Here is a 13,268-nt window from a genome sequence, read left to right as displayed (position 1 = left end):
TTCTCCTATTTTTGTGCTGTTTATTTGTTCTCCATATGTTTAGGTAACTGCAGCTCTTTAAACTGGAAATACGCACTGTATTGCACATCTGGCAAATGGTATCAGATATTCACTTTCAATTTGGAATCTTAAAGATTCTGGTGGGACCAGTCCTGCAATGTTATAGACTGATTTAGCATCATGGGTGTATGACCTGTGTAGTCTCACAGGGCCCCACATTTAAAAGTGCTTGCTTTAATGCTTTGCTATTGATATCTCAAAATTCATCATAATCTTTCAGTCTTTTTTGGAATTTTGGAATATTTTGTTCTGGCCTAGCCAGTCCTGGGTTACAGGTATTTCAGGTAGACTGGAAACTGGAGGCTTAGCAGAATATATTTGCTCCTTAGTTGGATAGAAATTTACTAAATTTAAGCACAGCAACTTCGTATGGCAGTGAGATTTTTGAATTTGAAATTCATTAGACTTCTTCCTTGTCATTCCCATATTTGCTGCTCATTTGTTGGTAGGACCACAAGCAGTTCTATTTCCAGGGAAACTAATACATTCTCATGGTACATAACTTTAGAATGTTTTTGGGCCTCTGTCTTTTCGGGGGAAAACCCACTAACATAAGCTTATCCAGAGGGAGTTGCTGAAATAAATAACATAGTTGCTTAGTATATTTTTCATGGTTATGTAAATATTTGAATATGCTTACTGTAGTTTTTGAAGGTGAAGACTAAAATGATCCTTGGTCATTTCTGTGTGAGTTAAGTTGCTCAGCAGCGGTTTAACGAGATGACATCAGTAGCATCTGAGAGCCTGTTAGAGAGACAGAATCTCAGTCTGGAGCCCTGCTGTACTGAGGAAGAATTTGAACACTATTTCAAAACCCTGGGCTGGTTCCTGTGCCTGTGAAGACTTGGAAAGCTTTGCCTTAAAGCCCCCTGATGGCACTGTTGTCCATGTTTACTGAGTGGTAGCTTCTGTTTGACAAGTGCTTATAGTTCCCAGCTGCTCATTGCCATCACCAGATGATTTGGTGAGGTACTGAGGTTGATGGCTTTCCCAGGGCCTCTGAGTTAGCCAGTGGTTGACCTGGCAGTGGAATCCAGGTCTGTTTAGATGATAGGAGGCCTGAAAAGATTTGGGGTGGGGATAAGTGTTTATTTGATGAAAACAAGTGATTAGAGGTTGTTTGCATAAACTAGTAGCGCCCCTGCTCTATATTAGCAGTCTTCTAGTGAGTTCTGTGGCAGTACTGATGTTTTGTTATACCTCTTGCAGGTAATTTACCCACTCTCCATCTAGTTTCTGTGTCAGAGGCAGGGGAACACTTTTTCTCCCAGGGACACATACTGCTTGAAAATAAAGGGACTTTGCCCCAGTTTTCACTCTAGGGAAGGTTTTGGTATCATAAAAGTATTTTAATAGTTTCAGAGGGTCTTTCATGAACATGTTTGATCTGAGGTGAATTTTATTTTGTCCTACTTTGTGTAGGATGTCATTTTATTTTGTGTAAGATGTCATTTTTCACTAGTCTGAAGTTACTAGTCTGATGATTTCTAAACAGCAGAGGTCATCCTCTGTGGCATCAAGTAATAGGTGATGCCTAGGGATCTGCTCCCTTAAACTTCCAGCCCCTTTGGAAAAAAGCTCATTTTCAAACTTTGCCATCTAACTTAATAAGACAATTCTAGGATTTTGAAGAAAGATGGAGGATGATTTGGTTTCACCAAATTTCTTTTGTTTTGTTGATTGGTTTATTGTATGGAATTAAATATCCCTAAATCCTAGATAACTGTAGTTTAGGGCATGCATTTAAAGTATATTCATTTTTACCAAAGCATACTTGTTTTATGTTCCTACTCTCTTAGACTTAAAAATCTTAGAGTAATATTTTTTATTTTTTGTCATTTATTTATTTATTTAATATTTATTTTTTATTTGGCGGACACAACATCTTTGTTTGTATGTGGTGCTGAGGATCGAACCCGGGCCGCACGCATGCCAGGCGAGCCCGCTACCGCTTGGGCCACATCCCCAGCCCAGAGTAATATTTTTTAAAGGACTTCATTTGACCTCAGTGCAGGCAGTTGAACTTTGTAGTTGCTTCTTTCTACTTCAAAGGGCACAAATAGAAGCAGGGGCCAAGTCAGGAGTAACTAATTTACCAGTGTCATTTGTTTCCAGTCACTTGCTGTTTGGCTAAAAGGTAAAATACATACTGTTTACAGAGTCTACTGTGGTTTACATTTTGATTTTGAGTTAGTGGTATGCCAATATAAAGAACTCACTGTGGAAATGTCATTTTCAGTGTTGGGATTTGAAAAAAAAAAATGCTATTTTAGCTTAGGATAATTGAGGAAAAAAAGGGAATTAGTCATTTAATAATTGCTTAAGGGAAAAAAAAGTTTCCTGGTGTTTAAATCTTGTGCTCAAAATAAGTGTAGTAAAACACAAAGTCACAGGTGGGTGATTGGAGGGCCTGGGTCATGTGGGTCAATCAACTGGAGCACAGGGCCATGTAAGGATGGCTCTGCTGCTGGGAATGTTGCTCCAGCTCATTCCAACAGCCTGGGTACAGTGCTCAGATTGGCAGACAATTTTCTACCACGTGGCAATTTGGGACCAATTTCATTCTTAAGGGCCCTTTTGGTCACTGATATCCAGCTAGATGGAAAGAGTGTGGAGGTTTTATGGTTCATGGTACCTTGGAGGAAACCTGTCCTCCTGTTGTAGGCAGTTGGGAACTGCCTAGGCGAGTGCTCCAGGGGAAGAGTACTTGCTGTCTGCATGCAGGTGCAGAGTTGAGAGCTGTTGGTGGATTCAGGAGAGGGCAGAAAGCAGGTGTCAGTGGGGGCTTCTCCCTTTGGAGCAAAAGTGGACATCACATTTTTCTGTAAAGGATCCAGTAGTAAATATTTTAGACTTTGCAATCCACAGATGGTTTCTGTCACATAATCTTTTTTCTCTAAAACAACTCTTTAAAAATGTTAAAACTATTCTTAACTGGAAGGTTGTGGGTTGGATTGGGTCTGGGTTTGCCAGCTCCTTAGTTTATTATGATTAATTAATTATCCAGTATTTATTGAGTTTCCTTTATACAGTTAAGATTTTAGAAATCAAGTTTTTACTGGAGGTAGATAAATCATGTTGATTCATATTATAACTATTTGGTTTATAGACATTTTTAGTTCTTACTTGATTAATGTATCTTGTTTTAGGTAGCTAGTAGTATTTTATTGAATTTGCTTTTTTTTTTGATGCTTTTCTTAGTACTTTTCATAATTCTTTTCCTTTATGTATAGGATCACAAAAAATAAAGACTTAGTACATTTTTTTTTAATTTTTATTGTTGGTTGTTCAAAAGATTACATAGTTCTTGATATATCATATTTCACACTTTGATTCAAGTGGGTTATGAACTCCCATTTTTACCCCGTATACAGATTGCAGAATCACATCAGTTACACATCCATTGATTTACATATTGCCATACTAGTGTCTGTTGTATTCTGCTGCCTTTCCTGTCCTCTACTATCCCCCTCCCCTCCCCTCCCCTCTTCTCTCTCTACCCCCTCTACTGTCATTCATTTCTCCCCCTTGTATTATTTTTCCCTTTCCCCTCACTTCCTCTTGTATGTCAGAGACACGGCGTCTGATAGAAGAAAAAGTTGGCTACGATCTACATAACTGTGGGGTCGGTCTCCAAATTCCTCAATAGGACACCCATAGCACAAGAGTTAATAACTAGAATCAACAAATGGGACTTACTCAAACTAAAAAGTTTTTTCTCAGCAAAAGAAACAATAAGAGAGGTAAATAGGGAGCCTACACCCTGGGAACAAATCTTTACTCCTCACACTTCAGATAGAGCCCTAATATCCAGAGTATACAAAGAACTCAAAAAATTAGACAATAAGATAACAAATGACCCAATCAACAAACAAATGGGCCAAGGACCTGAACAGACACTTCTCAGAGGAGGACATACAATCAATCAACAAGTACATGAAAAAATGCTCACCATCTCTAGCAGTCAGAGAAATGCAAATCAAAACCACCCTAAGATACCATCTCACTCCAGTAAGATTGGCAGCCATTATGAAGTCAAGACTTAGTACTTTTTAAATGAGATCAACTTATTTTTAAAGTCTTCAGGTCAAATTTTTAACTATGCCTTGTTTCTGACTTCATGTGTAGAATGTATCAAATTACTAGAAATTTGACTTTCAGACTTGAGTTATACTCTGACCTGATAACACTGGACATGTGTATGAAAGTGTTTCATTGTATGTGGTATCATTATACTTTTATATGAGGACCTTTGTTTTGCTGAAGTATTTAAAATAAGTCAAATGAAGTAGTTGATCTGCAGACATCCTAGGACCAAAATTTTCATGATGAGACAAGGTGACCTGATATAAATGATTAGTTTTTTGGAGGGGATTCTTCAAGGTGATTTTGCTACTTAGCTAAACTAGTGCCTTCTTCTCACTTATATCCTTACAAGATGGCGCAGGTTAGTTCATGCTTAAAGTCTGTCAGCCAGCCAGGGACACACATGCTCCTGTTTCAGGACACTATGCCGCTCAGGGCTCATTTAGTCATTGCAGGTTCTAATACTAGGTATGGGGAAGAGTGATTAAAAATACACTTATTAAAAAAGAGTTTGATTTTTAAGAATTCACAGATAAATGAGTTGCGTTACTTTGGCAGAAGCATTGTAGATGGTATTGATAGTATTACTTTGTGTCCTCCAAAAAGGGACAACTTCTTTCCTTCATTTTCATAGGAACGTAAAACAGGATTCACCCCTTGCCTCGATTGTATTTACCTTTTGGTATCCTTTTGTCTTTCTTTTTTCTGTTTGTCAGTTTTACTAGGATAAGATGGCATGAAAACTTTTTTTTCTTGCCATTTCCCACAAATCCGAAAACAAAAAGAAATTTATGTCCGAGGTTTATGTCCACTGACCTTTTCCCCAAAATTCCTTTCCTGTTACTTGTATGTCATCTTTGCTCCACTTCCTTTAATAATTGTAGAAGCAGGTTACTGTTTCCTTCACTAGCAATAGCCTTATAGGGTGCCCTCTTGCTCCCATCCTGAAGGTTGCTTGGTAGCATGTGAGTATAGCCTCTATGGGAATTGTGCTTCTCCAGCATGTTCTGTGATGTTGTCTGCACATAATTACCAGCCTAATTACTAGGAGGAAAGAGATGGCTGTGCCTCATCACACTGTAGGCCCCTGCTTTGTGTTATCCCATGGAGCTTCGTGTCAAATGGCAGCCCCCGTATGGATTCTTCTTGAGTGAGGTGTTGAGAGTCTCAGCTGGGTGAACCAGTGTGGCGACTGCTCATCTGAAAACAGTATCAGTGCTGTTGCTGCTAATTGATTGAGCATATTGCCATGTCTCCATGAAAGTATGTAAAGATTTTTTAAACAGAGATGATTTATAATGCTCTTTATATTTCATGGTATTTTCATCTAAAACTTGTTTGTTACAAAGCTTTTTTGTGCTTCCTTTAAACCATCATATTTTGAATGCTATGATCATATACTTACCAGTGAAGTCCAGTGTTCAGCAGCCCATCGTGTGAAGTAGATATGCCTTTGCAGATCTGGAGTAACATGCTTTGGTGTAGTTTTTCTTTTTTAATTCTGGATTGATCAGATTGACCAGCAGTGTAATTAAGTTTTGCTCTCTATGATCTCTATTGTCTAAAAAATTATTTGGGGACAGATGTTCATGAGAGCATCAAATCAGGATAAGTTCCTACCTGAGCTAATATGGGTAGATGTAGTAAATATATATTTAGAAAAATACGTGTGCTTTTTTCATAGGTTATGACCTTCTTTTCCTTTATCGAGGACTCTTGTTAGTCCCCTGTGAATACGGGCATGCTTTTTTGGTGATGATGATAATGGGGACACTGATGGGGTAGGAAGGGAAGCACCAGAAGATGCCAGGGTATTGATTGGGGTTATGTGGCATAAGTAAGTCTCACAGAACTCAGGTTTAGGAATTCTGCAGTGAGCATCTTTAACAGATAGTAGTGGCTTTGAAATGGTCCTGTTCCTACTGAAGACTTTGATTCTTGCTATCATCTTCTTACCTATGGGCCCGAAGTAGCCTTTGAGATCACCTCATTATAGTAGCCATTAGATTGAGTTGTGGGCCCCCTGTTCATGTTTCCATTTGTAACAACTGAGTGCCTTTTTTTTTTTTTTTTTTAATTCTTTGTAACTTGAAGAAAAGAAACATGTTTTCCTTGTGTGTGTGTGTGGGGGGGTGGGGGTGGAGGAGATGAACTGGAGGAAGGAGTATACAAGTGGCATTGTGGCGTGATTATTTTAAATTTGATTGTCAAAAGTGTTTTTCCTAGTAACCTCTGGTTCTTCCGGAGTTAGGTTCCAGTTTTTAGTTTCTATATTAACAATTGCACAGGTTTTATCATTTTATGATTTCAGGTTCTTTCATGAGCTGTCAGAGGCTAAAAGTGTGGGTTTACAGAGGTGATTTAATTTCTTCATACTCCAGTGTCCTAGTTAGGCCCCATCACTTGTCATTGGTTCCTGAAGACAGTACTTCTGTGTGAGAGTGTGTTCTTTGCCCTTCAGGAATGGCTTACTTTCTGCCTTTCCCATCATTAAATTTCTGGCAAAGTGTGGATGAGTTACTTTTACAGGTTAAGAACACCCCAGGTTTTTTAGCTTAGAGCATTTTCAAATCAACTTTTTTTTTTTTAAACCACGAAAAACTTTTTTTTTGAGTGTGGGGAAAAAAATCCTGCCAGTGTTATTCATTAAAAAAGTATTTTATAGGTTCAGTTTAAAATTTATTTTACTTAGATGTGAGCCAAGTTGGCATTTTAGATTGTAAAACTGAACTGAAATTTGAAGTATGGAAAGTTAATATGCAAAGTTGACATTTTATGAACTACTCTCTGCATTTTGTTTAGACCAGCATGTTTTGGAAATTTGATCTTCACTCATCATCCCACATAGACACACTTCTAGAAAGAGAAGATGTAACACTGAAGGAGTTAATGGATGAGGAAGATGTTTTACAGGAATGTAAAGCTCAGAACCGCAAACTTATAGAGTTTCTGTTAAAAGCAGAATGTCTCGAAGATTTAGTCTCATTCATTATAGAAGAACCACCTCAAGACATGGATGAAAAGATCAGATACAAGTAAGAAAATTCAAACTTCTCTTTAGGGTGGGATTAAGTGAGGTGGGGATAGAAGATTATAGTTCTTGCTGTCCAAGAATCCCCTAGAGCCATCGTAGCCATTGACAGAAGGTTATGGTGGTCAACAATGACAGGCATAGTGGGACACGTATAATGCATTCTACAACTAAGTTCAGCGCATCGCAGAAGTCTAACGATGATTGTTCTGAATTTTACCCAGAAGGTTTTGTGGAAGAGCAATGTGCTTTATACAGTGATGACCAGTTTCTTAAAATAGTAAGACAATTCAAGTAAGTATTTTCCCTACTTAGTTCTCAGTTTAGCAAAAGGAAATGGTGCTCCCTTTCCCCTGTTAGTTATGACACATGATGGGACCCTGAACCTTGACAGTTCTGTTTCTTCACCAGTGTCTTTGATAGGAAGCCAGAGGTTATGTGACTGCCCAAGATCACACAGCAGGTCTGAGTTGGAGCTTGGGTTGTGATGAGCATTGCTGATACAGTAAAGGCTGACCTTCTGTTACCTGAAGATTAGGGCATGGGTCTTGGTGAACCTTAGCAAAGCTATATTTAAACAAGTGACACTACAGATAACTCTAGTGGAATTATCTACTCATTGCTGGTCTAATCTGCTTACAAACAGAAAAAAGAACACATTAGAGCAAGGATCCTTTATCACCATTGCTTATAACACTTTTATATATATCCCTGGAAACCCTTTGTGAGTACCCCATAGGCATGTTAGTATTGGGGTTTTGGTTATTTCTCCATATCCAATGTTAGTGAAACATTTGCTCCCTGCCCCCAGAAAACAGAGAACTTTCAGGAACAAAACATTGACATACATTAAGTAAACTTAATGGAACAGGAAGAGTCATGGCCCCCACTCTGCCCTGCTTTTCAAGCATCTGTTATTTTCTTCTTGGGAAGATTATGGCATCAGGAAAATAGTACCTGTAAATGCCTTCAAATTGCCCATGGCTTGTATTTCAGGGATGTCATGTTCTCTGCCAGCCATTAAGATTCATACGTAGCATTTACTGAAGGCCTCTAATCAGAAATCACTGCCTTAATAAAGAAGAAAGAAATCTAATACTAGACATACTAACACACTGTCATCCCTCAAAAGATAGACACTTTGCTTCTTTGGAATTCCTTCCACGGTGAAGTAGCACATGGGTGAGCACTGCCTGCCTTGCGGCTTATCCTTGCTGAGATGCTGTGGATCCTAGAGCACAGGCCTGTGATTGGGCCACCTGAAAGGAATATAACCCTCCCTTGGTACAAGCTTTGAGAACTCTGGCAAGTGGCTTTCCTATCTTGGGTCTCGGTCTGTTTCCTCACGAGCTGAATGGAGCTAATAGTTCTTTAGCTGCAAAAAGAGTAGGCAGATGGTATGTAAAGTTCTTAGTTTAGCAAAAGGAAACAGTACTCCCTTTCCCCTGCCAGTTATGACACATGATGGGACCCTGAACCTTGACAGTTCTATTTTTTCACGTGTCTTTGAGGCTAGGAGATCAGATGTGCCTCGCTGAACACATGGACCCTGGATGTTCTGGGTAGTCCCATTTGGAAGGGACATGATGAGTTGGGCAGAACAGTACACTGCTGTGCATTGGCCTAGGCAGAGCCACCAGCAGCATGTATGTGCCTCAGATGACTCAGACACCTAGATTAGCATAGAGCGGTTTTTCAGGTGGGATGGTAAACATTTTTAGGATTAAAATTGATTACAGTCATCTTAGAAAGTTTAGGATTTTATAGTGTTGGGATGATGGAGTGAATATTGTATTGGAATGACCCACACTAGCACAGTTTTTGCTGGATAAGTCCTTGGAGAAAAATAAACAGGATAAGATAGGCCTGCCAAAGGTGCAGTGTGGGAGGAGGGAGTTCCGGAAATTCCTCATTAGGCAGGTGCCAGTTGGTCAGAGCCATTCGGAAATGAGGGGTTGCCATGTGGGAACTTGGCAAGGAACATCCAAGCAGAGGGAATAGCAAGTGCAGAAACCCTTAGTTTACCCCAAGAACCACATGGCAGCCAGAGAAGGGGCAATCTCACTAATGGAGGAGAACAGGAGGAGAGAGAGGGATAGGGATGTGTTCATAGTGGTCCCAGAAATAGGCCTCATGGAGCTACTGGGCTCAGTCAGACCTTTACTTTATCCAGGATGAGACAGGAAGGATCAGAGGGTTTTTTTGTTTGTTTTGTTTAAAGATGGATGCATTATTTTATTTATTTTTTATGTGGTGCTGAGGATTGAACCCAGTACCTTAAAAATTCAAGGCAAGTGCTCTACTGCTGAGCTATAACCCTAGCCTCAGGAAGTAGTATTGCCAGACTTGGCTTTCCAGGGTCCCTCTGCCTGTTCTAGGACCCTAGACCATGGAGAACAGGATTTGGGGGCAGCCTGTTAAGAGGCTACAGCGATTAACAGAAAAAGATCTTAGTGGCTCAACTGGGGAGGATATTCAGATTCCTGATGGACTCTATGAAGTTAGAACTGAAAGGGCCTCTTCCCAGTATAGGGTGGCAGGGGAAGGGCCAAGAATATTGAGGCTAGATGCCAGAGAAAGGTTAGGCATATGGCTTTGACCCTGTCAGGTTTGAAATGCCTGGTCAGTATCAGGTGGAGACAAGGGGTAGCACCAGGTAGTTGAAGAGATCACCTGCAGAACTGAGGCAGAGGGAAGGCTCAGAGAATGGAGATGAAGGCCAGTGGCTGGACCAGAGTTCCACACAGGGACTGAGGAGTCACCAGATGCAAGAAGAAAACCAGGAGGGGCTCCCACCCTGAAAGCCACAGACAGTGGACTTCAGAGAGGAGGGAGGGACAGTGGCTAGGTGCTGTTGCTCCCAAGACTCACTGGAGTTAACAGTGTGGAAATATGGGCCTTGGTGCATGCCCTTTGATGTGACTGAGGGGGAGCAGAGACCCATCCAGACAGGCTTCTCTGGTGGGGGTGGGGAGAACAAGTGGTGGCTGAGGCAGACAGAGCCAGGAGAGGTGCAGGGTAGCTTTGTTCCATAGGTGACATGGAGATGATGAATGGAGATGATGGTGTGTGGGTGTCCTGAAGAGAAGGAAGGATTATGGAGCAGGTGGGAGGACAAGTGGAGGGTGACTCCAGGAGCAGGGACCGCCCCCATGCAAGGGGGAGGAGGGGTGCAGATGTAGGTCAGGTGGGTAGGGCTGGCCCTCTAGCTGCTTCTCTGTTTTCATTACAAGGAAGAGAGGTTGGGGGCACTTGCCCAGGGTTCAGTGGAGGGCTCCTTTGGGTACCTTAGAGATTTATTGAATGTTACGGAGGGAGGGAAAGACAGTAGCCCCAGCCTATCTGGAACCAGAACATGGGCTTCCATGTAATGCCCACTCCACAATACACTCTTCTTGAGTAGCTCACACCTTCGTGTCACCTATGGAACATGAATAGCTCCAAGGTGCCTTGCCCGGCTGTGGAGCTTCTGCTCAGAATCTGAGGACATCCCGGTGTAGGATTTGCTGTCAGCTTGAGTCTGCTACCTTTTATTAATCTTTTATTTGCCAGTAAGTTTCACTTTGGGACAGCTGAGACAGTATATCCCTCACAGCCCCTCACAGGAGCATTTCTGCAGTTATTCATTAAACATTTAAATTACTTTATGCCAGGCTCTGGTCTGTTTGAATATATTATGCTCCTCCACAGGATAAGGATCATTGCCATACTATGATGAACATAGAAACTGAGGCACAGAGAGGTTAACTTGCTTAAGGTATAAGCTTGTGAGTGTGGAGATAGAATTTGAACTAGATGGTGTGACTCAAAAGCTATAACTCTTAACCACTGAATTATCCTACTTTGGAAGGAGTTTATGAAATGGCCCCTTTGGTGCCTGTGCCATAAAGTGAGGGAGACTTTAATCGAACCATTCCCTACAGAAGTTTGTTATTTGGAAATGTGATCCTCATGCCCACCCATCTGCCAGGGATGTTTTCGTCCTCCTCCAAGAGTTCATTTGTGGACGTTCTCATCCTGTTTAGTTGTCTGGCCTGACTGGAGACCCTCGGGGGTGCTGTGGCTGGTGGTGTGCTGCTGGTTGCTTCTGAGTCAGGCACCTCACATCAGGCAACTGTCAGCTTGCCTTGGATGCCTCAGGTGTGTCACACACTTTCTGGCGAATGGTCCTTACTTGCTCTCATCATGCATCCACTTTTGGCTGTTTTGTCACCTCCCTGTCCTGGTCATTGTTTGAGCTTGCCACTCCTGGTGAGTAGTTGAGGCTATGGCTCTTGGCTCCTGATAAGGAGGAACATTGGAGTAGAGATCAGATAGAGCACTGTTTGGAAGAGTTTCCACTGTGACTTTTGACAGCAAAGGAGAAATAGTGGTGGTGGAAGGAGTGAGTGGAAACCATGGCTCTCTTGTCTGTTTTTCAGAGTGAGTGGTCTGGTGGTGAGAGGCATGGAGGTGCTGCAGGCATTTCTAAAGCTTTGGGGTCTCTGGAAGAGCCAGAAGTTGTTGCAGAGCAGACGTCCTGGTGCTTGGGGGGGGCGGGCGGGGTGGGCGGCCTGTGTCCTGCTGAGTAAGAGAATAGCAAGAAGTGACAGTGAGCTGGTTTGGTGTCTGTACTAATTCCTAAAGATGGAGCAAGGCTCGGGTGGAGAGCATGGCATCTGCATGCGTCTCACCTTGTAACAGAGGTTTCCTATTGTCCTGCTCAATGTATTCTCTTGAGATGCAATACAAGCTTAGCACTTGGCAGCCTAACAACAACTTTGTAATACCATTTGCACCCCATCTAAAAATGGAGATGGCCAGTCCAGGTACCTGCAGTGTGCCTTGTCATTTTACTAGGTGCTGTGTTCAGCACAGTTTCCCAGAATCCAGTGGCCCTCACAGCCCCTTGTGGACTGTGCTGCTTCTGTGCCAGAGCAAGCTGCTGAAAGCTGTATCTCTAGCCTCTGCCCTCAGTGATAATTGAGAAGATCCACCCCTGCAGTGTGATTTCCCTTGGTTCTTGAGTCCTAACGATGCTCTAGTTTTATAGGGCAAAATGTGTTCTTATTAAAACTTGTTTTAAAAACAAATTTTAGACAAAGTAGAAAATTTATTATAATCTAGAGTTTGGATAGAACTTATCAAAATGATTTTCTAATTCCCAGTAGATGATTTTGTTGTCTTTGCGAACTGTTGGGAAGCCTTCCTGCTTTGTGTTTTATTTAATGTAAGTAAACTGTTAACATGATATGATGTCCTATTCTTCTAGGTATCCAAATATATCTTGTGAGTTGCTCACTTCTGATGTCTCCCAGATGAATGATCGATTGGGGGAGGATGAATCCTTGCTAATGAAATTGTACAGCTTCCTCCTGAATGATTCCCCTCTGAACCCACTACTCGCTAGTTTCTTCAGCAAGGTGCTAAGTATCCTTATCAGCAGAAAACCAGAACAGGTAAATACTGTTTTTTAAAAGGTAAGTATTAGGGCCACTCATTCTCTAGATGCTCCCCAGTAGTGTTATTGCTGTAGTGTCCTGAGTTTGCCTTAAGTCCAGGTTCTACATGAGAATATTTTTAAGCCTTAAGCATTCTGAGTACTCACTGACTTAACACTGATTTATATATTAATGAATGTTTCTCATGTGATATATTCTAAGTACCTCAGATGTCTCTTAATTTGTTAGCACACAATGATTTTCTCTTTTGACAAGTACTTGGAAGCCTGAGAATACTGGTACCCATTTGTGTATATAGCCCTGTGGCTTGTAATCAAGCAGTGGAATATGTGAATGAAGTCCTAGTAGCGCTGGTTGCTTTGTTTGGTTTGTCCCCCACCCCAACCCCTCACAATTTTATCACAAATGAAATTTTAAAAGCTTACCCACAGATGTGATTGGCTTTGTACTAAATAGTGATTCACTTTGATTCTAAGAATCTTAAACATTCAGCTTGAGACATCTGAATGCAGATGGACATGCAGCTCTGCAGCTTTTGTCTAGTAGTGCTGTGACCTCCCCTCCTCCTCCTCCTTTTTTTTTCATTTAATAAAGGCTTTATTTTTCTTATAGGGAAAATATGTAGGCAAATACCAGGAAAAAAAAATCGA

The 13,268-nt window shown here is 41.3% G+C and overlaps 1 protein-coding gene across 21 annotated transcripts in view; it reads left to right on the top strand.

Annotated features, from left to right (window-relative positions):
- Ppp6r3 (protein phosphatase 6 regulatory subunit 3) overlaps nucleotides 1-13,268 on the top strand; it is a 138,560-nt gene that overhangs the window by 55,946 nt on the left and 69,346 nt on the right. For 20 of the 21 annotated variants that reach the window (XM_034636900.2, XM_071615990.1, XM_034636899.2 and 17 more), the window contains 2 exons: nucleotides 6,949-7,181; nucleotides 12,429-12,615. In XM_034636900.2, the coding sequence (XP_034492791.1) occupies nucleotides 6,949-7,181; nucleotides 12,429-12,615 (420 nt within the window). The remainder of the gene's footprint in view (nucleotides 1-6,948; nucleotides 7,182-12,428; nucleotides 12,616-13,268) is intronic. The other variant, XM_027944770.3, reaches the window with a different exon arrangement.

This window comes from Marmota flaviventris, chromosome 9 (assembly GCF_047511675.1).
Source record: "Marmota flaviventris isolate mMarFla1 chromosome 9, mMarFla1.hap1, whole genome shotgun sequence".
Taxonomy (NCBI): domain Eukaryota; kingdom Metazoa; phylum Chordata; class Mammalia; order Rodentia; family Sciuridae; genus Marmota; species Marmota flaviventris.
This window is presented reverse-complemented; position numbering and strand designations above follow the sequence as displayed.